This window comes from Lates calcarifer, linkage group LG16_LG22, assembly GCF_001640805.2.
Source record: "Lates calcarifer isolate ASB-BC8 linkage group LG16_LG22, TLL_Latcal_v3, whole genome shotgun sequence".
NCBI lineage: Eukaryota > Metazoa > Chordata > Actinopteri > Centropomidae > Lates > Lates calcarifer.
In genome coordinates, this window is record NC_066848.1 from 21,965,075 (window position 1) to 21,990,132 (window position 25,058).

Sequence of the window (25,058 nt, forward strand, 5' to 3'; positions counted from 1 at the left end):
TCTTATATTTTTAGAAATGCCACAATAAAGTGTAACCTAAACAGCCTCTATCAGGTCTTGGTCCTGTCTTGGACCTGTACTCTAGCTCCAGGTGTTGGCCAGGCTCATTAAAAAGAAAATGATGCGTATAGCTGTTGGGCTAGTTACTGAGTGTTTTTCATGAGACTGCGTGAACTGTTTTCAGTGTGTCACATGCCTGCCAATTTTCAGTAGAAACTGCGGAATAAATTATCAATATGACAAATTGATGTGTACATAAGAACAGAGGTTTCTGTTTTTTTATTTTTCAGCTGTCTGGTTACACAAAATGAAACCAGCAGATCTACCATGTAATTGTGGTGTGACAGCACACAACATCACTCCTGTAAAAGATACCTACTGCCTTCAGAGAGCTGTAAAGAGATCATCAGAGTTGGCTGGCATTAATGACCTAATCAGATCACACGTTTTTGTGATCACATATCAGCTAGTTGAAAACATAGAATAAAAGCGGAAAACCACCAAGACATTAATAAAGGCATTTCATAAAGGTTCATATGGGTGTGATCTCAAAAAGTGACTAAAATTCTGCACAACACAGGTGAGCTAAGCAGACAGACAGCAGAGCACACTCATTCTTTGTACCAAGACATTGCACAACTGGATTTGCATCACCACATCCTCTTCTGTGCCTCTCCTCCCATGAGGTTACATGGCAAGTAACCAGGATACCAAATTGGCACAGTCCAGTGTCTAACCTCAGTGCATTGCAGGAAAATACTAGTGACCTGCATTCCATACTGTACACCCAGACTTGAGCCTCATATCTTATTCTTATATCTGTCTTATTATGGCTGATAAAATATGGATAAAATGTATGAGGTTATTCTTTAATTAATTAAACTTTAGATAGACACAATGGCCTGTGACCACACTATGTCTTTTTGGCAGAACCACAACAGTAGGCCAGCCCTGAATGTCTGTGACTAAGTGACTGCTGTTGGACTTTTCCTGCTGCAGTCTGTGTGTTGCTTTCAGCCCATTCATCTCATCGTTCCATGGTCAGATCAGATACCACCAGAAGTTACCAAATTTAAAAACATTCAAATCCTACACATCGGGACTCAAAGATGCCATGAAAGGGCAATGAACTTCCTACAATTTACTGCTGCCTTCAGTGATGACTCAACAATTGGGTGTAACAGTCCAAAAGTCCAAAAAATAACTAGTCACACATTTTTCAACAATCTTGCCTTTTTTCCATCCCTCTGTAAAAATAGCCACTTCACTCACACTATAGACTGTGACACTCTATTGACCTGTTTCAATGAGAAAGATGCCACATTATCGAAGTAGTGTGCTACATTTTGCAACCTTTACACCAAACCACCAAACCCATACCCACTGCGGACTGTTACATGTGATAAAATTAAAGTTTAATGAGGAATAGCAGATCAACATCAGCAACCAAGACACTAATGGATCCTTTAAAAATCCTTCTCATTGTGACAGTTTCAAAATCACACATACATTTTCAGGTAGGGTGTTGGTGCTCGCCTTTCTTAGATTAGCATACATGGAATTGAGACACAGGAATTTGCATAGCTTCAATTATTCACAGTTGGCTGAAAACAAAACCAGCTAGTTACAAGTCATCTGTGAGCAGTTTTGCTGAGAAGCACAGGTAAAACATAATGTGACATATGTATGCCTCAGGAAGAAAAAACTGTGGTGTAAAAATCAAAATGAGTATGCAGATATTTAGAACCTGCAGGCTGCACAGGTGGCACAGCATTACCACAGAGAGACAGCAGACATTTGCTCACATTCAATTCTATTAAATGTAAAGCTTTAGGGGGAGCAGGACAGGACAGGAGGTGGATTAACTGGAGACAGCAGACGGCAACAGTTAGAGGAGTAGGTAGACAACTTGCAGAGGTGGCATTAACTCTTACACATATACGGTCCATGGTGTGCCAGGAACTGTGCAGGAAGGCTTCCCAACTGTCAAATGTACTTAGGAATAAAGATCCCCTCAGGCATCTACCGCATCACAGAAACCATTACTGCCATCCTCATCCTCATCCTCATCATCACATCATCATCAATCATAAACACTATCACCTCAATCGCTGCCATCATCACTCTCATCATTGTCAGGCAAGATAATCATCACTATCTCTGTTATCACTGTTATCCCCATCATCATGGTCGCCAACATCACCTTTCCTGCTCATCACTGTCTTCACAATCATACATTAATTAATTAATTTTAATTTCAATAATTACATTACACTGTCCATGTATTATCCTGCTCATTCTAGTAGTCGTGTTCACCAGTATACCCATAACCCTCCTCATTCTCAGTGCTACTTTCTGTATGTGCATGTCCCAGCACTGCTCCACTGTTGTGGGCAGATCTAATTAGTAGCTGAAAAATACAGCCTCGAGAAGGGTGTGGTAATGAGTTCAGCTCCACAGCTTACAGTGTGTACTCTCTGGCCCTGATGCCCTGGTAATCATTTGAATAATTAATTAATCTCCAGGGCATAATTCAAAGAGGGAATTTGGCTAATCGTATTGGCAGAAAAATGATGACACCAGCTTTTGGCTTTATTCACAAGACCACACAAGGCTTATGAAACAATGAGGGATCATTTAGGCCTGCTTTCATCTCATTGTCTTTGCCTAGTAAGCTAAATCAGATGGGGAAGCTGTAGAAACAGGGGGGCAAAGGTGGACCAAAAGGGTGAAAAGGTAAAAGGAGAATGATGTAAAATTAAATATTAGCAAGGGAGATATAGTGCAAGTGAAAAGAGCCAGACCTGACTAAAACCATCTGATGCTGTCTCATTGAGTTTGTGCCAGTTTGTGCTGCTCGTCACTGTAGCCTAAAGACTCAATTTACCAGACACCATTTGGCAGCCAACAGCTAATGGTAACATGAACAAAGACGGGCTATAGAGACAGAATATGTTTGTTGATACCCTTTAAAGCAATTACCTGCTAAATCTTGACATGCCCTCTGGTCAATAACACTCGATTATAAAATTTGAGTATTTTGGGCACTTTTTAGGGAAATGCTAGTATAACCACAGGTCACAATATGATACATTAATAGTTGTATTGGCAGAGGTGTGGTCAGTGTGGACATGACTTAAGCCTCAATTACACTCCCTGGAGGAAGCACACATAAAGAGCTGCAGACACCACAAACGAGTAGTTGTTCTTATTTATACTCTTTCTAGTCCAACTGGAGTCTGCTTAGAGAACATAGTGAAGCATTTAGTCACTAAAGAGCCATATATTATCTTCAGGGTAGGACTCAGCTTAATCAGGTGGACACAAACACCATTTCAAAAGAAGATCCTTAAGGTTTAATGTGTCATGTGTCAGATATGTTTTCTAAGCTTGTTTTACTGTCCCATGTGCAGCATTATACTATTATTTAGTACCTTAAAAAACTGTGGGGACAATTCAAACATTTTTGGAAAAAAACATTGTTGAAAGATCACAGCCTGCTGACTCCCTCTTCCTCTATGAATACATCAGTAATTTCTCAAATAGTCCTTACAGCATCAATACCAGACAGCTGCATGCCGATGTTGATGACCACCACACTGAGCACCTGCCAGCGGACTGTGTCGTCCAGCAACAATTTCCATACTGACAGTGTCTGCACTGATGACAGAGAGCGCTGCTCCTCCTGCATCTCTTCAATCTCAGCCTGGATGTTACATTTGGCTCTGTACCACTTCAGAGCTGAAAGACAGGGGACAAGGAGCAGAATGATTACAACACATCATGCAAAGATGCAATAGCACATCTGAAACATAAGTCATTACAGCTGCACCAGTTCAGAAGACTTGTAACTTTAAATTTGGAAAGTCAGACCAGATCAAATCTGCCTAAGTATGCTGATGTCCGTCAGTGGGACGGTTATAAACACCTTGCTATACTGATTACACACTCTTTTATTGGTAACACCTCTCTGAAACTACACACACAACTCAAAGCTGCCACAGTTCAATAAAAGAATGCTTGTCTTAAAATGTATCACAACTAAACTGTGGCAAATCAGAAATAATTTTTATTGGGCCAATTATTCTTTTAATTTAATGAACAATGTTAAAGCCAGTGTTCTCTTCTTCCTGTAAAGCTTCCCCTTGTTGATGTACAGCAATGCCACAGCACTGACCTGTGATGGTGGCATGGACGTTGTGTTTCTCAATTAGCAGGTATCTGGGGCTCTCTGGGAACCATGGCAATAGCATCAGCTGGATAAAGGTAGGTACCACCACCACTGAAAGAAAGAGGGGCCAGTGCTCCTCCTGTAACAGTTCATACACAGTTAGATTTACACAAATGCTGAGTTGTTGCTGTCACTGGGTCACTGTGAGCCGTAAAACAATAATGGCAAGAATATCACCAACTCATTAAAAATGACTTCTGCCAAAACAATGGATATCATATTTTTACTGTTATAGCTGAATACTATGTTTTAAATCTGAATTTATTCAGATTAAATGCGTCTTTGGGAAACATTTAACATTTACTCAGTCCAAGAGGTGCCCTCACAGTCTTAGCTCACCATCTATCAACCTCAGCTGGAGGTCTTTGAGCTCTTACCCTGATAACACTAAGCACATGAATATTAGTTCTTCAGTCACTTTACCTTGTCTACTGGAATAGTAGTTGGAAAATACATGAAATTGTAAGTTGCAAAAATGACATTTTGACTTTGAGGTTATTAATGATTTGTGGAGGTGAAGGACTCATGAGAAGATGTAAGGCCAAGTTTTTGCTCCACACTGTAACCACATGGTCACATGATTTTTGCTTCAGTACTCTGCAGACAGTGTTTGACTACCTTTCCTAGAAGCTCATGTAGGCCAAGGACTTGGGCAGCAAAGACTCCGGTACCAATAAAGATACTCGGTACGAGACCCAGGAAGCCTCTCAGGTTCTTAGGTGCTATCTCACCCAGGTACATTGGTACAACACTTAGAGAGATGCCTGCAGAAGAAAAAGCAGAGAAGAAGAAGCTCTGCGTGACAAAGTACTCATTTACTCTAAGAAAATCCTTGTAAATGTTTCATAGTATGATTCAGCTATACTAATACTATACTAAAACTATACTATCTTCAACTATGCTAATTGAGAGACTTAGACTACATAGACAAAAAATTATGGACACTAAAACAAGGCTGAACACAACACTAACTGTTGAGCACAGTCCTGCAAATCAAGTAGGATGAAAAGGGGTTACAGTTCTGAGACTGTGGAAGGATGTCCAGGTAAGAACATGTCATTTGAATTGTTGTGCATTCTAAGACAAAAACAGAGGGAGAAGATGCATGTTTTTAATAGACTGATTTATTCAGTTCAGAAATGCTTTTTCCAAACTGGGAAAAGCATTTCTTAATGGAGCTGGATTTGTGTATGGGGGCATTGTTAGGTCAGACTGAAACTGCAAAAGGCATAAAGTGGAACAGGGGTGTCTGCCTAAATTTGGCCATGGTACATGGCATGCAGCTCAGTGGATGAAGAGCTCTGTGTGTATATGTGTGTGTGTGTGTGTGTACCCGAGTGAATTCCTGTGATGAAGCGGCCAAAGATGACCATCTCAGGTGAACCACAAATCCTGCTGAACCCCATGAGTGAACCAGCAATAAACACCAGCACTGTTGTGTTTACCACCGTGCCTTTCCTGAAAGTACACATACACACAAGCAGCAGGCAGCATCATGAGTTTACAGAAAAACATGCATGTGAACGTGTGATTGGCCATAAAACACTGGTGTGTAAAGAAAGTGATCAGCCTGTAAATGTGATTATAAATTACCTGCTTTTCATTTGCATTTAAATGTTCACTGAAGTTCTATCAAATAGTGGAAATGAACTGAGCTCTCAGCTGACTTGCACAGAATATAAAATAACTTTCTTCTGCACTTTGAGGACAAGTGCACCTCTGAAGGGCAGTGGGCACAAAATGATGCTGATGCACTCTGAAGGATGATAGGGCACCATGGAGGGGGGGGGGGGTTATCAGCAGCTCTGAATACAGAGGACAGAGGCATGATCAAGTGCCTTTTGTGCCCTTTGTGTATGTATGTGTTTCTTTCTCTGTGCCTTATTTCCACATCTTGTGTTAAACATCTTATGTCACATTTGGATCTAAAACACTACATATCCTAGATGATGTTATTAGTGAATCAGTATTAGTATAATTATCAGTATATTATTGGTATTGTATGTTAAGATAATCCTTTATTAGTCCCACAATGGATAGTTCTTTGGTGTGTGCTACTGTTCAGGTGTTCATGTTGGTGGCAGCACCAGATGCTGCTGAGTGTCTCTCAGGCTGCCACCACCAACTGGCCACTATCCACCCTTGTGGTTGGCCAGTCTAGGGGGGCTGCTTTTGTCAGGACAGAGTAGAAACAATATCCAAGTACAGCTCTGAGGGCTGCTGAGGACAAACGTTCTCTATAGGATGCCAAATTCTACTTGCTACACAAAAGGAGCCTGAGCTGGATTTAGGACTTAAGGTTTCCAAAAAATAATGCTTTAAAAACTTTTTATATGTTTTATCCTTGCTCTTTATCTTTGCAATGCCCTGACTTTTTTCTTCTTTTTAAAGTTTGCATCATGTGACATGGACACTGTGGGCTGGCTGGATGAAATTAGTTTGGGTAGTTGTTGTATAGTCAGTTGACCTTTTTTTTTAAAACTAGGTTTAGCTTGCATTTCAATGTTTTTCATCATGGTAAATAATTGTTTTATTGTATTTGTGCACAGCCTGTCAGTATGTCATGTAGTCAACAGGCTGAAATGGGTTTTGTGTCTGGGTTGTTCACTGCTGTGTAACATGATCATGTGCAGTCTTTCAGTTTGCCTTTCTTTCCATCTGTCTTATCATAAACTTAATAAAGAATTTAAAGGGAAGTATAAGATGTGACTGCCCTAGCATGCTGATCCTTGTTTCTCTGTTGTGAGTATCTGCTATTATCATTCTTGATCTGTATTAGTTTTGGTGCTGCCGAATATGAACACAGCACTCCTAAAACCCTCCATACACTGTGAGGAGTTTGTTTGGCTCGATGTCAGTGGCATCTGTCTCCTCCTTTGGCCAGCTTATTATACCAGCAGGGTATCTGATGACTGGCAGGGCAAATGTGTTCATGGCTGGGACTTCTTACTCTCTCTAGTTTTCCCTTTCAGTTGACTTTTCAGGAGCTGCCTTACTCTGTGTAGATATGTGGCTGTGGCTGACTTCCTTGTGACCTCCTCATGGTTTCCATTTGCCTGTGGGATCCCAAGGTATTTGTAGCTACCCTTAACATCTGCAATGTTACCTTCTGGTATTTCATCCCCAGCAGTTCTGATCATCTGCCCTCTCTTTGATACCATCCAACCACACTGATCTAGTCCAAATGACAATTTTGTTGCTGTAGATCCTGATGATGTGGATCAGTCAGAAATTGATCATGCAATGTCCTGCTTATTTCTGGCATACAGCTTGATGTCATCCATGTAGAGGAGAAGACTAATGGTTGCTCCTCTTTGGAACCAGTATCCATAGCCACTCTTTGTGATGATCTATGTGAGGGGGTTCAGGCCTATACAGAACAATGACAGGGAATAGTGCATCACCTTGGCATATACTGCACTTGATGGTAGCTTGTGCAATTGGCTTAGAGTTGGCTTCTAGAGTTGTTTTCCACAGCCCCATTGGGTTCTTGATGGAGTTTCTTAGTGTCCTATTGATGCTGTACATTTCCAAGTTCTCCAGTATCACTGTGTGTGGCACTGAGTCGTAAGCTCTCTTGTAGTCAATCCAGGCGGATTTCTTGTAGTCTTGAATGACTGCACTATTGGCCAGTAGCTGGTGCTTGGCTCCCCTGGTATTACTAGCAATTCCTTTCTGGGCCCTGTTCATGTATTAAACCATGTGCCTACTTATCTTAGCCACTATGATGCCTGACAGGAGCTTCCATGTTGTGCAGAAGCATATTGTTGTCAGATAGTTGGATGGAATCGCTACCTTTTGAGTATCCTTCATGTTCAGCACTGCCCGTCCATGGGTTAACCACCAAGGGTGGGTCTCATCAATCAGCAGCTGGTTCATTTGTGCTGCTAGGTCTTCATAGTACAGTTAGTTTCTTTAGCCAGGTATGGATCATGTCAGGACCTGGTGCTGGTGGTGTTTATGGATGCAGCTCAGCTGTCTGCATGTGTGTCTGTTTTGGAGTATATCAGGGCCTTAAGGAAACCAGTGTTTACTGGCTTGTTTTTAGCCTGCTGGCTAGCTAAATCCAGCCAGCTCATTGGTCAGTGTAAGTTCAGGGAAGCTGGGCAGCTGGAGTTCAGGATCACAGGAATCAGCCAGACTGCCAACCGGAGACCTGGAGTGGGAGTTGGGCAGACCACTGACGGGACTGGTGTCTGCCTGATCGCCAAGGAGAGACCTGGAACGGGAGTTAGCTGGACCCCTGATGAGACTGGTGTCAGCTGGGCTGCCGACCGGAGACAGCTGGACAGCTGGGGTTTGGGGTTGCATAGCAGCAAAAGCCGGGGCTGGTCACAGGAACCCTGGAGACGGGGCTTAGATTGTCGCCTCTGGGACTTGCACCTCTTCCAAGAGGCTCCCTCCCCTAGGTCTCTATGAGAGGTGGCATGGCAAGTCTCCTGCTCGAGGGGCTTCTCCGGGTCCGCAGGGTTTGGGGCATGCTCTAGGGGCGGACACCAGGAGGCAAAGGTGGCAAAAAGACATGTATCTGGCTGGCAACTGTGGACTAATAGCTAGAGGTCTGGGGCCTGGACTCTGGGGGCTGAAGCTGAGCCAAGTAACTGGAGGCTTGGCTTCTCCAAGGCACATGTCTCTTTCTGTAGGCCCCAGACATTTCGGGGACAGGGCCAAGAAAGTTCCCAAAAAGGGAATGATCAAAACCGTCCCAAAACAAAGGGTCTGCTGGGTCCATTTTGTGGCCAGAGTATTCTATCACGATGTGGGAAAAGGGCACAGGAGAAAGACCCAAAATGCAGACTCAAATTTATTAAAACTAAACACTAAACAAAAGGTGAACAGGCACAGGAAAAAGCTAAAAAAAAAAAAAAATCAAAAGAAGTCCATAAAAACCCAAAAACAAAGAAGTCCAAAAACACAGGGGAAGACAGGAGAGCACTGGCGGAAACAGGAACACACAGGTATGCAACAAGACTCAAGACTCAAACCACTGAGAACTAAACAGGGGAGACACAGGACTATATGTACACAATGATATTTTTCTATGATTTTTCTAAATAGTCGATGCAAATGACAGTCAGCATAATTTTCAAGTCATTAATCGTTAGAGTATAAATTGAATGTTACTGAACAAACCTCCCAATGATAACAGTATTTTTTTCAAAAATAAAAAACTTAAAATGCACTGTTACAAATTATTACGCACAACAGAGTTTCAAAACATTTTACAGATTGTAAAGAACTGAAAATGGTCATTTGCAGCATTAGGAGGTCATATTTACTGAAATCAAAAGCTATTTCAATCAAAAACATCTTAACAGGTCAAGTTACATTTTAACATAGGACCTCTTATTTGATAGCAGCTTCACAATTCTTGCATCCATTGAACATGTGAGTTTTTGAAGAGTTTCTGCTTGAATTTCTTTGCAGGATGTCAGAACAGCCTCCCAGAGCTGCTGTTTGGATGTGAACTGCCTCCCACCCTCATAGATATTTTGCTTGAGGATGCTCCAAAGGTTCTCAATAGGGTTGAGGTCAGGGGAGGATGGGGGCCACACCATGAGTTTCTCTCCTTTTATGCCCATAGCAGCCAATGATGCAGAGGTATTCCTTGCAGCATGAGATGGTGCATTGTCATGCATGAAGATGATTTTGTTACGGAAAGCACGGTTCTTCTTTTTGTACCATGGAAGAAAATGGTCAGTCAGAAACTCCACATACTTTTCAGAGGTCATTTTCACACCTTCAGGGACCCTAAAGGGGCCAACCAGCTCTCTCCCCATGATTCCGGCCCAAAACATGACTCCGCCACCTCCTTGCTGACGTCGCAGCCTTGTTGGGACATGGTGGCCATCCACCAACCATCCACTACTCCATCCATCTGGACCATCCAGGGTTGCACGGCACTCATCAGTGAACAAGACTGTTTGAAAATTAGTCTTCATGTATTTCTGGGCCCACTGCAGCCGTTTCTGCTTGTGAGCATTGTTTAGAGGTGGCCGAATAGAAGGTTTATGCGTAACTGCAAGCCTCTGGAGGATCCTACACCTTGATGTTCGCGGGACTCCAGAGGCACCAGCAACTTCAAATACCTGTTTGCTGCTTTGTAATAGCATTTTAGCAGCTGCTCTCTTAATCCGATGTATTTGTCTGGCAGAAACCTTCCTCATTGTGCCTTTATCTGCATGAACCCATGTGTGCTCTGAATCAGCCACAAATCTCTTAACAGTACGATGATCATGCTTAAGTTTTCGTGAAATATCCAAGGTTTTCATACCTTGTCCAAGGCATTCAACTATTTCATGCTTTTCAGCAGCAGAGAGATCCTCTTTCTTTCCCATATTGCTTGAAAATGTTGGTGTGCTTAATAATGTGGAACGTCCTTCTTCAGTAGTTTTTCCTTTAATTGGGCTCACCTGGCAAACTAATTATCACAGGTGTCTGAGATTGATTTCAGTGATCCAAAGAGCCCTGAGACACAATACCATCCATGAGTTTAACTCAAAAACAAAAATTTTTTATGACACTTAAATACAATTTGCATATTGGAACGCAGTGTACACTGGAGGGTGATTACTCATTGGATACAAGTGAGGGCAGAAAAACGGAGGGAAACATGGGACAAACACAGGATGTAAAAGCAACACTGGTGAGACAGGACAAGACTTAAAAATAAAACAGTACAAGGACAGAAGGAACACAAGGGAAAGGGATAACATAATGAAACCAAGAAACGCAGGAGAAATTACCAAAATAACACAAGAACCTAAACTCTAGAAACAAGAGAAAATGCAAAGTAACAAAACTAAGGCCATGCGGCAGGTGGGCCATGGCATGTAAATTTTTTACTGTTATTTGCCAAATTAAAAGTAATGTTCCCGGGCCAGTGGTTACAATGGTGGGGCCAGTGATCTTTACATTTCATTTTTTCAGTGTCAGCAACTACTCACTGTTCAATTCAAAGCAGAAAGACATTAACGCTGTATACTGTATTTGTTAATTTATCACAAATGATATCGTTATTGCAATATTCAACAGTGATATTGTATAGTGCATGTTTTCCTAATATTGTGCAGCTCTATTTCTAACCTTATAAATTCCAACATAAACAACCCCAGAGTGCTTTTAAACGTCATTGATCATCTCATTAATCATGTTACAACTCACAGCAACAATCTTATTGCCTCCACATGTGACAAATTTGTGGGCCACTTCAAAGAGAAGACAGCCAGTAGTAGAACTAATATTAGTCAACTACAATATGCCAACACAACTGAAGAAACACCTAGCATATAGTGTGAAGCCCTCCTGGAGAGATTTGAACTGGGTGATGCTGTGTCTGATGAGGTCCTTTCAGTTTTTAATCTTTCAATGCAACAAGGCATCTTCCCCACAGCCTTTAAGACTGCACTTGTGAAACCTCTTTTGAAAAAAATACCCTTGATCCCACAGCACCCAGCAGCTACGGACCAATATCCAACTTTCTATTCTATTATTAAGCAAAATTTTAGAAAAACTAGTGTATTCAATAACCCAATTTTCTTAACTCAAACAAGAAATTGGAATTGTATCAGTCTGGCTTCCATGCCAATCACAGTACAGAGACAGCCTTAGTAAAAGTTACCAATGACATCAGGATACATCTGGATGATAATACACCTTCAGTGTTGGTACTACTCGATCTGAGTGCTGCTTTCGATACAACTGATCACAAAATTCTTTTAATAGACTGAGGGATTACATTAGGCTGACAGGAACTGTTTTTAGGTGGTTTTCTTCTTACCTTTCTGGCAGAGAGTTCTTTGTTGAAATTGCCAACAACTTCTCCAAAATGTCCAAAATAGCTTGTAGGGTTCATAAAGGAACAATTTTAGGACCACTTTAATCTTGATGTTGCCCCTCAGTGATGTCATCAGGAAACACAGTATCTCTTTTCATTTTACAGTTTTTAATGTTCAGCATTCTATTTGTTTTATTGTCTTTAATTTGTTGTCTTATTATTGGCTTCAGTCGACTGTAAAGCACTTAGAACAGCACTAATCAGTATGAAAAGTGTTATTCAAGTTTGATTAATTGACTGATAGAATCCAGAATCCCCTCCTGAACAATCTGTGAGGACAAATATATTACCTGCCAAAGCGAGTGACCAGCATGCCCACGATGAGGGAGCCCAGAAGACCTCCAATAGCGAAGACAGACACAGTGAGAGAGTACATGAGGGTCAGGGTCTCCCCACTGAGTCCTGTTCCATTACGACTCAGCACTGTCTTATTGTAGAAGTCCTTTATGTACTGAGGGTTAGAAGGAGAGTAGAAACAGGATGGAGGAAAGATCAGAGGAAGATCTCATAGGAGGTGGCAGACACACTGAAAACCATGAAGTATGAATCAGAGATAATTCAGGTGACATACATGAGACTGACTGCTCAGTGTGACATGGACAGAGATGGAGAGCTGGTAAGACAAGGAGCCATGAAAAGCTGCCGTCAGACTCTATATCTCTGCTGAAAGATAGAGAGTCTGCAGGAGCTTTGACCATCACTAGAAGGACATCTATGTTTCTTTGAGAGGGTCCCTGTGTGAGTACCTGTGTTGTATCTATAATAGCAGCTGTACTACAGCTTTCTGGTGTGTGTGTTTGCAGGGAAGTGTAAAAACATAGCTGTAGCCCTGCTGTTTATTAATACTACTAATACTAATTTCACCAGCAGCTCTGTGTAAGAGGCATCAACTGTAGCCAGCCAGTGTTCTGGTTCTTGGTGCAGCAGCTGTTACCACAGTTGGTGGGTCAACACACAAATTACAGTCACAAGGAGATGTGACTGAACCCTTTGGAATTATTTCAATTTAAGTATAAGAACTTAATTGAAGTTACATTTATGAACAAACACAATCCAATAATCCTGAAATCATTATAGTGGTCCTGTTCTGTGAACCCCTTGGCTAATGACATCAGTGAAAGTTAATTGAAGTCAAAATTTAGCAAATCTAGAATCCAGTCAATTAAATAAAATTAAAGCTGTGGATCAGAGCCACTTTGACTTATAAAAAACACTCAAACATTTTGAGTTTGCTATGTACAAGAAGCATCTGCTGATATCAATCCTGCCTTGCAAAAATTACATTTTAGAAGACTTAGAATCTAGAATTGATGATTTACAGAAAGCTGAAAATGGTTACAAAGTCATCTCAAAGAGTTTTGATACTCAGCTTCAGTAGATACCCACAGTTACACAGGTACATTGTTAAATTGTCTATAATTAGAAATGTTTTAGCACTGTGGCTTCTCTCCCTCTGCCCATAAGTTGACTCCAAAGGCAAAATGCACAAGTTCAGTGAGGTAAAATAACAAGCCAAGTAATAGCGTAAACAAATCACTGGAGTCGCTTAACATCCCTGTTCATGGGTCTACCATACAGATATCATGGAGCATGGCGTTATAGGTGATTTTGCAGTTGTAGCAGTTTATTATATCATACTATATTATATTGTGGTGCAGTGGTTAGTACTGTCACCTGAGTGAATGGTTGTTTGTCTCTATATGTCATCTTGTGCTGTCACTTTCTACAGGTATTTCTGCCTCTGGAGTTGTAGTGTCTGAACTGTGATGGCAAGCCTCTTACTGCCTCTTTACCTTTATAATTGTCATTATTATTTTCATAGCTATCATTATTATTATTAATATTACTTTACATCTCTTTATGGAATCTGCATTATGCTATGTTCTCTTTCCCCTGTTTTCTCCTTCCCTCTCACCCCCACCCCACTCTCTCTCACCTTCTCAACCCAACTAGTCAAGGCAGACCACCCTGAGTCTGGTTCTGTTCAAAGTTTTTCCCCGCCATCATCACCTAGGGCTTGCTCTTAGTGGGAACTGTTGGGTCGCTGTAAATAATATTATAAAGAGTCTAGACCTGCTCTACATAAAACATGCCTTGCGATAACATCTGTTGTGATTTGGTGCTATATAAATAAATGTGACCATCCTAAAAAAAGGAATACATAGCTTATTCACTAAGTCAGTCTCATAAAATATACCAACTATCAATTTGGAAGCTTAATTAATAATAAATTAGATTTTAACTACAAAATAACCCAGTAAAAGTTGAAAAAGTTGAATTTTGATTTGTGCAGTATAGAGGTTGGCAATATTCCCTTTTGTACAACATTAAGCAGACCAGCAAAATATTCAATATTCATAAGTATTTATTTGATAAATACCAAAGCTCAACAACACAAAATAACTAACTTAGATACATTACTTACACAGTTCTGTATGTCTAGATACAGACCTTAAATGCAGCTTTGAACAGCTTTTTTTCTGACTGAGAAGGTTATTCTCAATCCATAAACTTTTGGCCACTTTTCTTGCGTACGTTTTTTCTAACTAGTTCTGCATACTTTGTGCTACAAAAACCATTTAACCATCAAAATGTTCAGCTCATTTATGCTTACATTCAACTTTTTACTAGTACTTATAATTTTTTAAATATTTAGGTTTTTTTGCAAAATGTTTCTTGTTCAAATGAATGGAGAGAATATTTAAATCCTCTAAAACTTCCCCCTCTTTGAACTGTAACTAGTTGAGCATACTTTATGCTTGAGACTTATGCTAGACACATTTAAATTTTAAACAGGTTCCAATAAGTTCAGCTATTAAGCTTATATTCAACTTTTTGATATCTTGTATAGTTTTTGAATAATCAGTTTATATTTCGTGCTCATTTCTGACAGTTTGAGAGTTTATAATGAGTGTGTATGTAGGCATGCTAGAGTGGGTGATGTCAGCAGTGAGGTCTCTGGAATTTCAGCCCCTCTGCTGTTTCTTAAATGTTTGTGCTTCTGCTCTTCTCCTGCCCACATATTTCACTTCTCACACACAGTCACACAGTGTGACTCCCTAAGCCATAGGATTTACAGTTTTTCAGGTAGCACCCTTTCAGCACTGAGGGGAGCCCTCAACTACTCCATGTAAAACCATCTACGCTCCTCTTGACAGAGTACAAAAACACAGCCAGTTTTTAAACAGTCATTTTTCACTTTATCTACATGAATTGCACATGTATGTGTTCACTTAAATCTTCTGGTGCTGATAGTTATCAGATTACATCAATAGCAATAATAGAAGCTGCATTCCCTCTAATAAATCCTGTATGTCAGGCATTTCACATTCCTTACAACAAGCATCCCTTCTCAGACATGTACACACACACACTTACTCTCCATCAACTACTCATCATATATCATATAGACACACACAGTAAGCTTGGATTGACATAAAACTACAGTCCATTACCAAAAAAATAAAAAAATAAAAAAATAAAGGAAAAAGGGAAAAGAAAAACCTACACAAACACGTGGAAAATAATTTTCTCCATTTTTCCACTGAAGCTATAGCAAGCTGATTTCCAAACTGTCTTCTCTCTGTAAGGATCATTATGTTGACTTCTGTTTACATCTATGTTACCTGTGAAACTTAGCTCCAAGACTTAGGCATTTCTCTATGACATTAAAATTGTGCACAGATATATGGGACATCAGCTCTTTCAACTGAGCTCTGCCCACTTCAAACCAGTAGAGAGAAGCAAGAACAAAAACACAAATACACACATCATTCTCTGTGAAACAATCAAATCTCTTATTACTTTGGCAGAGAATAAATGTTTCCCGTAGTGAGAAACTGATTGACAAAATAACTTTTCAAGGTCTTTAAATATTAAAAGTGATTGTCAACCACAATCACAACATTTACTAGGGAAATTGGGGTGTGTAGTGATGGTGTTTACAGTAAATGGTAGTGAGAATAGATTTTGATGAAGATATGTTTAGAAATGTTTATTTTTCAGTTTAAGAAAATCTATTCTTTACATTTTGCGTGACTATAAGAAAAGAACAGTGAACATAAAGAAACTATGAATAGTGAAACTGGTATTGCTATGTTTATATTTTATGCCTCAGGGGGAGTAAACTCATAATTGTCTACTGTTTTCTGTTGTACGTTTTGAAAGTATTGTGAGTTGTACTGTGAGCTCTTATCCCCCATAATCATTAGTTTAGATCACTTGCTGTGTATCAAAGTCTATCAAAGTCTGTTCATGGCCATCAGATGAACAAACAAAAGGGCTCATAAGGCCATCCTGGGCTGACCACTGCTCAGGCAAAAATCTGATATCTGTTTAAAATTGAAATCAAAAGTATCTGCTTCACTGGCAGCACCCTCATAGCTGAATGGTTAGGGCGTGTACTATGTGGGCCCTAGTGGTCTGAGCAGGTGGACCCTGGTTCAACTCCCAGTCCAGCTGGACCTTTACTGCATGTCATTCCCCCACTCTCTCCCTGTTTCCTGTCTCTCTCACTGTCCTGTAAATAAAGGCCCAAAAAAAACTTTTAAAAAAGTATCTGCCTCACTATTTGCTTTCTATAAAGCATTTCAGTCACAGCATAGCCAGATTGACCTATTCAGGGGTTCCTTGGCAAAATTGTGGCCCAAATTGTGGTAATTTAATTTGACACCGTGTTATTTAAGAGTATAGACTAGGTGAGCACAGAGCTCCTCTATGTGACACACCAAAAAAATGAACTTCAGTTTACTTCCACCTTAGTTTGTATTGTACTTAAGCACTTTCCTTTCCTTTCCTTAAGAAATCAATTAAATTGCCAAAACTTGACTTGACACTTGACACCCAGAGAATGTGGGATTTTGGGGCCCAAGTGCCTTTGGGCTTGGGCATTTTGCCTGGTTAACAATCCAGCCCTAGATTATAGTGTGTGTGTGTGTGTGTGTGGTGTGTGTGTGTGTGGTGTGTGTGTGTGCACGCCTATGTGTGTCTTACCACAGCAGGGGAGTTGACCACAGCTAGATTGTATCCATAAAGCATAGAGCTCCCAAAGGAGGTGAGGAATGCCACTGCCAACAAAGAGCCAGTCAGGTGCTGCAGACAGGGAGAGAGAGGTGTGTTAGGAAGTGCAGAATACCACACTTTCATTCAGTAGCTTTCATTCAGAGTGAGAGAGAGCGAGAGAGAGAGAGAGAGAGAGAGAGAGAGAGAGACTCTCTGGCAACTAACTACTAATTAAACTATTGAGACCATGATGTAGGGTGGTGGCTTTTATCTAATATCTCTCCAAAGCAAACTAAATAAGCAGGAAATCAGAGTGATGCAAATTTTCATCCTGCTTTTAGAACAAAGAGTAAAAGCATTTGATCAGTTTTCCTAAATGAGAAAATCACTCCTATCTGTACTGATATTTAGGGGATCTCCAGGGGAGTCCAACCACTTAGGGGTTGCCTGGAGATGATATTCATGCAGAGACACTAGTGCAATGGGTGGTAGTGGGTGGGTGTTGGTAATTAAGCAGAATGAGCTGATCAAATGGTACTATTTCAGCAAACATTCAACCTAAAATGACTGTCGCAGAAGACATTCATGGTGTTGAACTCATTTATTCAAATGAAAAGTGACTGAAGTAGCTGTGAGAACAATGAGCTTTACAAAGAATGTCAAACCCCACCCACTTTCACTCTTCCTGACAGCTGACCAATCATGGAGTGAAGTGACTGTGACTGCCACATTGTCTGATTCAGAATTTTACAAACCAGGAAATGCCTCAGACACACAGCATATGGTTGATGCACCAGCACAGGGCCCTATTTGGTCACTGAGTTCTACTGACAGCAGTTGAAGCCATGAGAAAGAAAAATTCCAGCTCCCACTCCAAAGCCAGCTCCCACTACAGCTCCCACTCCAAAGTAGAAGCCTGTCAGGTGACCAAAGCACAGCAAGTACTACTCCCGTAGAACTGCAAAGATGAGGCTAGCAGGGATAGAGGTTCACACCAAGAGGTGGTCAGCTACAAAGTCCAAGAGGCTGAGTCCTTAGTACACCACAAATACATTGTTGGAGCTGTCATAGCTAGTAATAGGCCATATGAGGGGTTGGCTGCATTCTTCAACCAAGCTGAAGCAAAGTTAAGCCAAGGGTGGAGAAGGAGATGGTGCAGACAGATCTAACACATGGTGGAGGAAGGAAGGTTGGCAAAGGTGGTTGGGTTGCAGCAAGGCAAGAGAAAACAGTGGGAAGGAGCCAGATCAAGAAAGATTATCTGAACTAATCTGTGGTCAGTGGAGTCTAGCAGTCCCCAGTGATAATAATTTCCTCTGTGAAAAACTCTCAAAGGGGATGACAGTGGTGAGTACGATTGGCCATGACTGTAACAGTCTAGCCTCTCTGGTCCCACCCCAATAGAGGACACGTAAGAAGAAGAGGTGAACAGTGGTGTCAAAGTCCCATGCTTTGTTGACCTATCCACCCTGACCTCCTCAATCAGAGGCTGTGCTGTCTTATGTGACTCAGGCACAGGGAGTTTTGAACAGGAGTACAAACTTGAAAAAATTACATTGTGAGTGTGACATGAGGAGAGAATGTATCAGTGTGGGAAAATCCTCAAACATACATGTCTCATATCAATCCATTAATCTGTTAATTAAACCCTCATACTGGATTATATAAATCATCTCTAATAACATTACTATTGCTCCACACTTCTTAATCATTCAGTGTTTCACTTAGGCCTACAGTCTTCACATATATACACTGGCAGTTGCCCTCCTGACTCAACTAGTTGACCTTATGTGCAGTTTTATAAACTATCATACATGTGATGGTCCAAGAAAAGGACTATTACAGCAGTCTTACAAACATCCAGTGATATTTACATAGAGAGGCTTATCAGATCAGTGCGCTTGCCAACCCTGTCTCTTAAAAACTACCTTTATATATGACTAAATTTTTGGTCTAGGCAAAGGAAACACTGTAGTCAAGGTGAGAGAAAGAGTGATAGTGGTTTTGGTTAAATGTTAATAAGCAAGTTGTGTGTCAAAACACTTAAGGTTAAATAAAAAAAATAATAAATCATAATCTTTCTCTAATCTTAACCAAGAGCTACCAGTTTACACAGACCCATATTTTAAAATTGGATACAAACAAATATATTGTCTGTGAACCTTTTACTGATTTGTTCAACCTATCAACATGTTTTGACATACCAAATATATAAATTAACTAAATGTCTTTGTTATGTTAATACAAAATAGTATATAAAATAACATAATGTGGTCAGCATTATGTTTCCCTCAAAACATATATGCTGTTGCACATTAGATGTATACAGTATAAATATAACTTCTAGGAGACAAGTTTGGTTCAGTGTAGGTCTGGGATCAGCTGGTCATCTTACTGTTGTCATAGTCATAGTCACTGTTCAAGTGTGCTGGAATTTGTATTTTAATACAGTTCATGTTTATAAAATTATAAGCTGTCTGATTGTGGATATCCAAAACATGTTAATACAGTATTTCCTCATTCAAAAAACAGAGTTTTGCCAAAGTTAAAGTACATTTAGCTGATCTGATATCTGTGGTGGATGTAACCTCCTCATAAGTGTCAGTGTCCCCAACATTGAGAAATTTATTTTTTTTGCAATATGTTACATTAAATTATGTGCTGTAAGGTCAGTAGTATGACTGCAGTCATCCCCATAATTTCTACTACAAGAAACATGGGGATCTTTGCAATGCTATTTTCCATCACACATTACTTGCTGGGCTAATACAGAGCAAACAAGTGCTTTAAGTGTTCACATCAGGAAACATGGGGACTTTCCCATGGTTAAGTGCCATAGAAGCAACAATAAGATGAATGACATTTATCTGAAGAAGAGAAATAAAACAGCTTATACACTGATCAGTTGCTTTAATATTGTGGCTGAATAGTGTTGGCTTAACTGAAGTTGGTTCAAAGTGCTCATAAAGGCTGCATTACAATGAATATAACAGTCTACTGTAAATGACCCACTTTGCAGCTTAATAACTATAAGTTATACGGTTTTGTTTATCACAGTAAATTTTAAAGCCTAGTGACCTACTTTAAAGCACAGCCACTGATCTACATTGTCCCAAGTCCAGGGCTATGAGTTTGAAAGTTGGTAATAAATGCTATTAGCTGCTAGGACTCTATGTCTGAAACAATAGGGGATCAGTCAGCTGACGACTCTGGCTTTGGATCTGACCTGATTCATGCAGTCATTCTCAACTTACCGAAGAGATTTTCCCGGACGATGGAATTAAAACTTCCTCAGCCATTTAAGAAATCTGTCAGCCAGTCCCAGACAGCAAACAGTGGAAGGGTTCCTCTCTATACTGCAGAAGATCTCATGGCTGTAGCAGCAGGCGTGGTCAGACAGGTTAAAGTGGACGGGCCTGCTCATGTGGCAGAAGTCCACAGGTCCCCGATAACAAGCCCACACAGTGTCATCACATGACGGAGAGCAGCGTGACGGACTGAGAGAAAAGCCTGCTGGAAGCAATTAGCTTTAAGTGAATTTAGAAACAGAAAGAGAGGAGAGGAGAGGAGAGGAGAGGAGGGGAGGGGAGAAAGAGGAGAAAGTAGAAGAGAGGAGAGGAGAATAGAGAGGAAAGGATGAAGGACATAGGGACAACAGACAGTTGGAAGAGAAAAAGAAACAAAGAAAAGGAGGTAGAATGAGAGGCAAATAGGGCAGAAGTAAAGAAGAGACATAGGAGAGGGGGAATTGGGGTTACAAGGAATGGAGAGCAGAGGAGTTTGGAGCAGGATAAAGAGCAGAGTTTAGTGTAATAAACAAATGAATGGAAACCATATTATAGTAGAGAAAACCATAACTTTGGTCTGAATGTGAGACCTTTGAGTTATTGTTATTGCTATTGGTTTTACTAAAGTAAGAGATAAGAATTTTTCTTCCTCCTATGTAAAGCAAAATTATTAATCATCATATGCAATTTAGCTCACAGTCCCGCTATCAAACACTCCCCCAGCAATCACACAGTGATCATGTGCTCATAATGTTGGTTGCAGTTGAAAGAAGTGGGGCAGTGTTTTCTGTGAGTGATCACTGGGTAACAATCACCCGCCTCGCATTACACATTTCTTAATCCTATGACTTTACCTCCACTGCTGCTGCATGAAAGACTGGTTTTGTTCAAAAAATCTTGCCCTTTGGCACAAACATTCTCTCTGTTAGCTGACAATTCATTACAGTGCACACAGTTTTCATTACAGAACAAGACATTTGTAAATTCCACCAGCTGACCTGACCTGCAATTCTGTATGTCATGAGTGGATACAAGCACAGTCAGCAAATTAGATTAGATTCTGATGTTCTCCTGTGAAATGTGGATTCATCTTGGAGAATACAATGCCATGAAAGATTTCCTATCTAACATCTAATTTAAATGAAAGTCTACTGCAGATGCCTACAGCTGACTTCACTAGAACCCTGCAATAGAAAGAAAGATGGTATTTATCTGTTTATTGTCAAATACATTTTGGAGGAAATGTAATCACTGCCTGCTACAGTCCACAGTGCTACTTTATTTTACTACACAGAAGTTATAAAGAGGAGGTTGGGGTGGGTGTTGGGTATAGATAGTATAGATCGTTAGAAAAGTTTTTAAAAATCTGGGTGGGTGTGTGGAGTTGGGAGGAAGTGAGCTTATCAGACCTCTGTGGCCTGCTCTGTATTTCTGCTACAGGCTCCAGGTCACATTAGCCCTGATAGCAACTCATCCCAATCTAATCCCAATTTTGCAGATACAGTCAGTGTCAAGATATTTTGACTTCGGAATCATTAAAAACATTTCCTCAAACATTTCCAGGCAGTGTTATCTTCCTTGCAAAATATTATGTTAATGTTGAACATTAAAACTAACTAACATTAAAATGATTTCTTTCCAAAAATTGGAAAGTGGTGCCCTATTATGAGAGCTTCTTAGAACTTCTAATATCATATTTTATGCATATTTGCTACATATATTTTTGGTGCCCTGTGTGAGGTTGATTTCAAGATCTACAGCTATTATATAGTGGTCACATATATCTGCATATATATAGGCTACATTCATTATTTGCATGCACAGCATAGAAAAATATGGCCATTAAAAGGCCTGTTGGTAGGTTGCAGCTACTGTGTGTCCCAGGAGTCATTAACCTGCCCTGATTGTGGATAAATTCATTCATGTGTCCCAAAGAATTTAGTCTGCCTCAGACCCTCTGTGCTAGCCTGTGCTACCTTAACTAACTAACACACTTTCAGCTGTGGTAGTTACAGTGAAGATGTTTTATGTTCACTGGTGCTTAAGCCGACACCCACAATTGTGTTGAGGGGTTAAAAATGCCCCTTTGTTGTGAGAATTGTTGAGAAATAAAGTGCTTGATCGCCTGAAGTCCAGCTTTAAGTCCCAGAAAATACATGTGTTGACAGTAAATTTTAAAAAATACTAGATGTAATTCTGCTCTGTGAATACAGTTGTGAATTGAACTGCCATAAAGACACATAAAACAAACTTCTAGGACTGCCTTCTTTTAAATGTCCCAAAAGGATGCAGAAAAACTAGCCCATGCATTTGTTACTTCCAGGCTGGACTACTGTAATTCATTATTATCAGGCTGCCTCAACAACTCTCTAAAGACTCTGCAGTTGATTCAAAATGCTGCAGCACCATTACTGACAGGAACTAGGAAAAGAGACCATATTTCTCCTGTGTTAGCCTCTCTACATTGGCTCCCAGTCAAATCCAGAGTAGAATTCAAAATCCTCCTCCTCACATACAAAGCCCTTAATGGTCAGGCTCCATCTTACCTTAAAGATCTCATAGTCCCCTACAATCCCACCAGGACTCTGTGCTCCCAGAATGCTGGTTTACTGGTGGTTCCCAGAGTTTCCAGGAGTAGAATGAGAGGCAGAACCTTCAGTTATCAGGCTCCTGTACTGTGGAACCTTCTCCCAGTTTGGGTCCAGGAGGCAGAAACACCCTCTGTACCTTTAAGAGTAGGCTTAAAACTTTCCTCTTTGATAAAGCTTATAGTTAGGGTTGGCTCAGGCTTGAACCATCCCTTAGTTATGCTGCTATAGGCCTAGACTGTCAGGAGATCTCCCATGATGCACTGAGCTTCTCTCTCTCTCTCTCTCTCTCTCTCTCTCTCTCTCTCTCTCTCTCTCTCCACTCAATATGGATTCATATCCCATGTTACATGTTACTAACTCAGTATCTTCTCTTTCCTGTAGTATTGTGCTCTTCCGTCTCTCCTCTTCTGTCTCTCTCTGCAGGTATTTCTGCCTCTGGAGCTGTAGAGTCTGATCTGTGATGACAAGTCTCCTGCTGCTCCTACAACTCCACTCAACACCTGCTGCTAGAATTAGAAATGACTTATACTGCTATTAGTTTTATTGCTACGTTAGCAGTAATTATTACTATTATCATTACTACTACTGTATTATTGGCATCACCTTACATTTTATATGGAACCTGTGTTGTGCTATGATCTTCTCTCGCTGTTCTAACTAATTGCTCCCCCTCTAAATGGGGGGCTAGTAGCAGATTGAAATTCAAATGCAAACAGCTTTGCAAGTGCATACAAGTTTAAATCCTATTATTTCATGATTTTCAAAGTTCTAGCCCAGATGAAGAGCATAGTATGAGTGGTGGTCAAAAGAAAGCAAAAACAGGGAGCCCAAGGCAATACAGTGAAAGTTATCTTTCGTTTGGATTTAGTTTTAGCAGCATTCAACAATCAAAATGTTCAGCTCATTCAGGACATTTTTACTTGTATTCAACTTTTTTGTACTATTTATAATTTTTTGCAATATCTCAATATATCAATAATATATCTTTTTCAGCAAAATACTTCTCATTCAAATGAATGGACAGAATGTTCAAATCCTCCTCCTCCTCAGCATACTTTCACTTAGAAACTTCATTTAAACTTTAAACTGGTCTCGAGAAGTTCAGCTCTTAAGCTTGTATTCAACTTTTTGATATCTTATCTTGAATTACAGCAGTTTATATTTCATGCTCATTTCTGGCAATTTCTGAGTTTATAATGGATGTGTATTGCACTGGCTAGAGCGGGTGATGTCATGCAGTCAACTTTTTCTGAAATTTTTGTGCTTCAACTCTCCTCATGCCCACACTTTTCACTTCTCTCACACAATTTATTCCTCAGATTGTAGATCATTTTGTGCTCTGTCACACAGTGTGACTCCCTAAGCCATAGGATCTACGGTTTTTGTGGTAGCAGCCTCTGATCACTAAGAGGAGCCCTCAACTGCTTCATTGATCTCCATATTAGCTCTCTTCAGAAAACAGCCAAACCAGGCCAGTTTTTAATTTAAACTGCCATCCTGTGGTCATTTTTCACTTTAACTACACAAATGACACGTTTGTGTTCAGTAAAGTCTCCTGGCGCTGGTAGTCACCCGATTTCATTTCATTCATGGTTTTTTAATCAATAGCACAAGTTCCAGAGGTGGGTTGAGCCAACTCTCAGTACTGTGTGACTCTGAATGAGGGTCAGCTTACTGCAGCTGCCTGTACACAGGTAACAGACATTTAGGCTGCATCTCTAAACTCTGAGCAGTTCATGTTCGTGGTTAACTCTGTGTTACTGGTGTTACTTCTACCTAAGCTCCGCCCCACAGGTGGAACAACCCGTCAATATTGGCACAACGACTTAGAGAGGGTGACTCTGCAGGACGGGGGTTGTCTAAACACGGTCAGTCCCCCCACCCCACCACCAAAAAAAAAGTATGTAGTGGATGGTAGAGATATGTGGACCAAAGGATGGTGTTTTATGATTCACATTTTCCATTTTCAATTTCAGTTATTTTAATTAGTATTTTTTTTTCTCACAGTCAAGCAGCAGAATTTAGCATCATCAGTGTTGCATATTATCGATTTGAATAATAATTTAAATTGTGGTGGGGGGTGCTATTGTCCTGAAAGACAATATAATGCG

At 40.4% G+C, this 25,058-nt stretch overlaps 1 protein-coding gene across 1 annotated transcript in view; it reads right to left on the bottom strand.

The window, feature by feature from the left end:
- slc2a15a (solute carrier family 2 member 15a) overlaps positions 1–20,553 on the bottom strand; it is a 29,324-nt gene extending 8,771 nt beyond the window's left edge. The window contains exons 1-7 of the mRNA XM_018694095.2: positions 20,324–20,553; positions 17,061–17,159; positions 12,359–12,519; positions 5,565–5,689; positions 4,850–4,995; positions 4,178–4,310; positions 3,554–3,741 (exon numbers count right to left, since the gene is read on the bottom strand). Coding sequence (XP_018549611.1) covers positions 3,554–3,741; positions 4,178–4,310; positions 4,850–4,995; positions 5,565–5,689; positions 12,359–12,519; positions 17,061–17,159; positions 20,324–20,368 — 897 coding nt within the window. The 5' untranslated portion in view covers positions 20,369–20,553. The remainder of the gene's footprint in view (positions 1–3,553; positions 3,742–4,177; positions 4,311–4,849; positions 4,996–5,564; positions 5,690–12,358; positions 12,520–17,060; positions 17,160–20,323) is intronic.
- Positions 20,554–25,058: the final 4,505 nt, after the last annotated feature.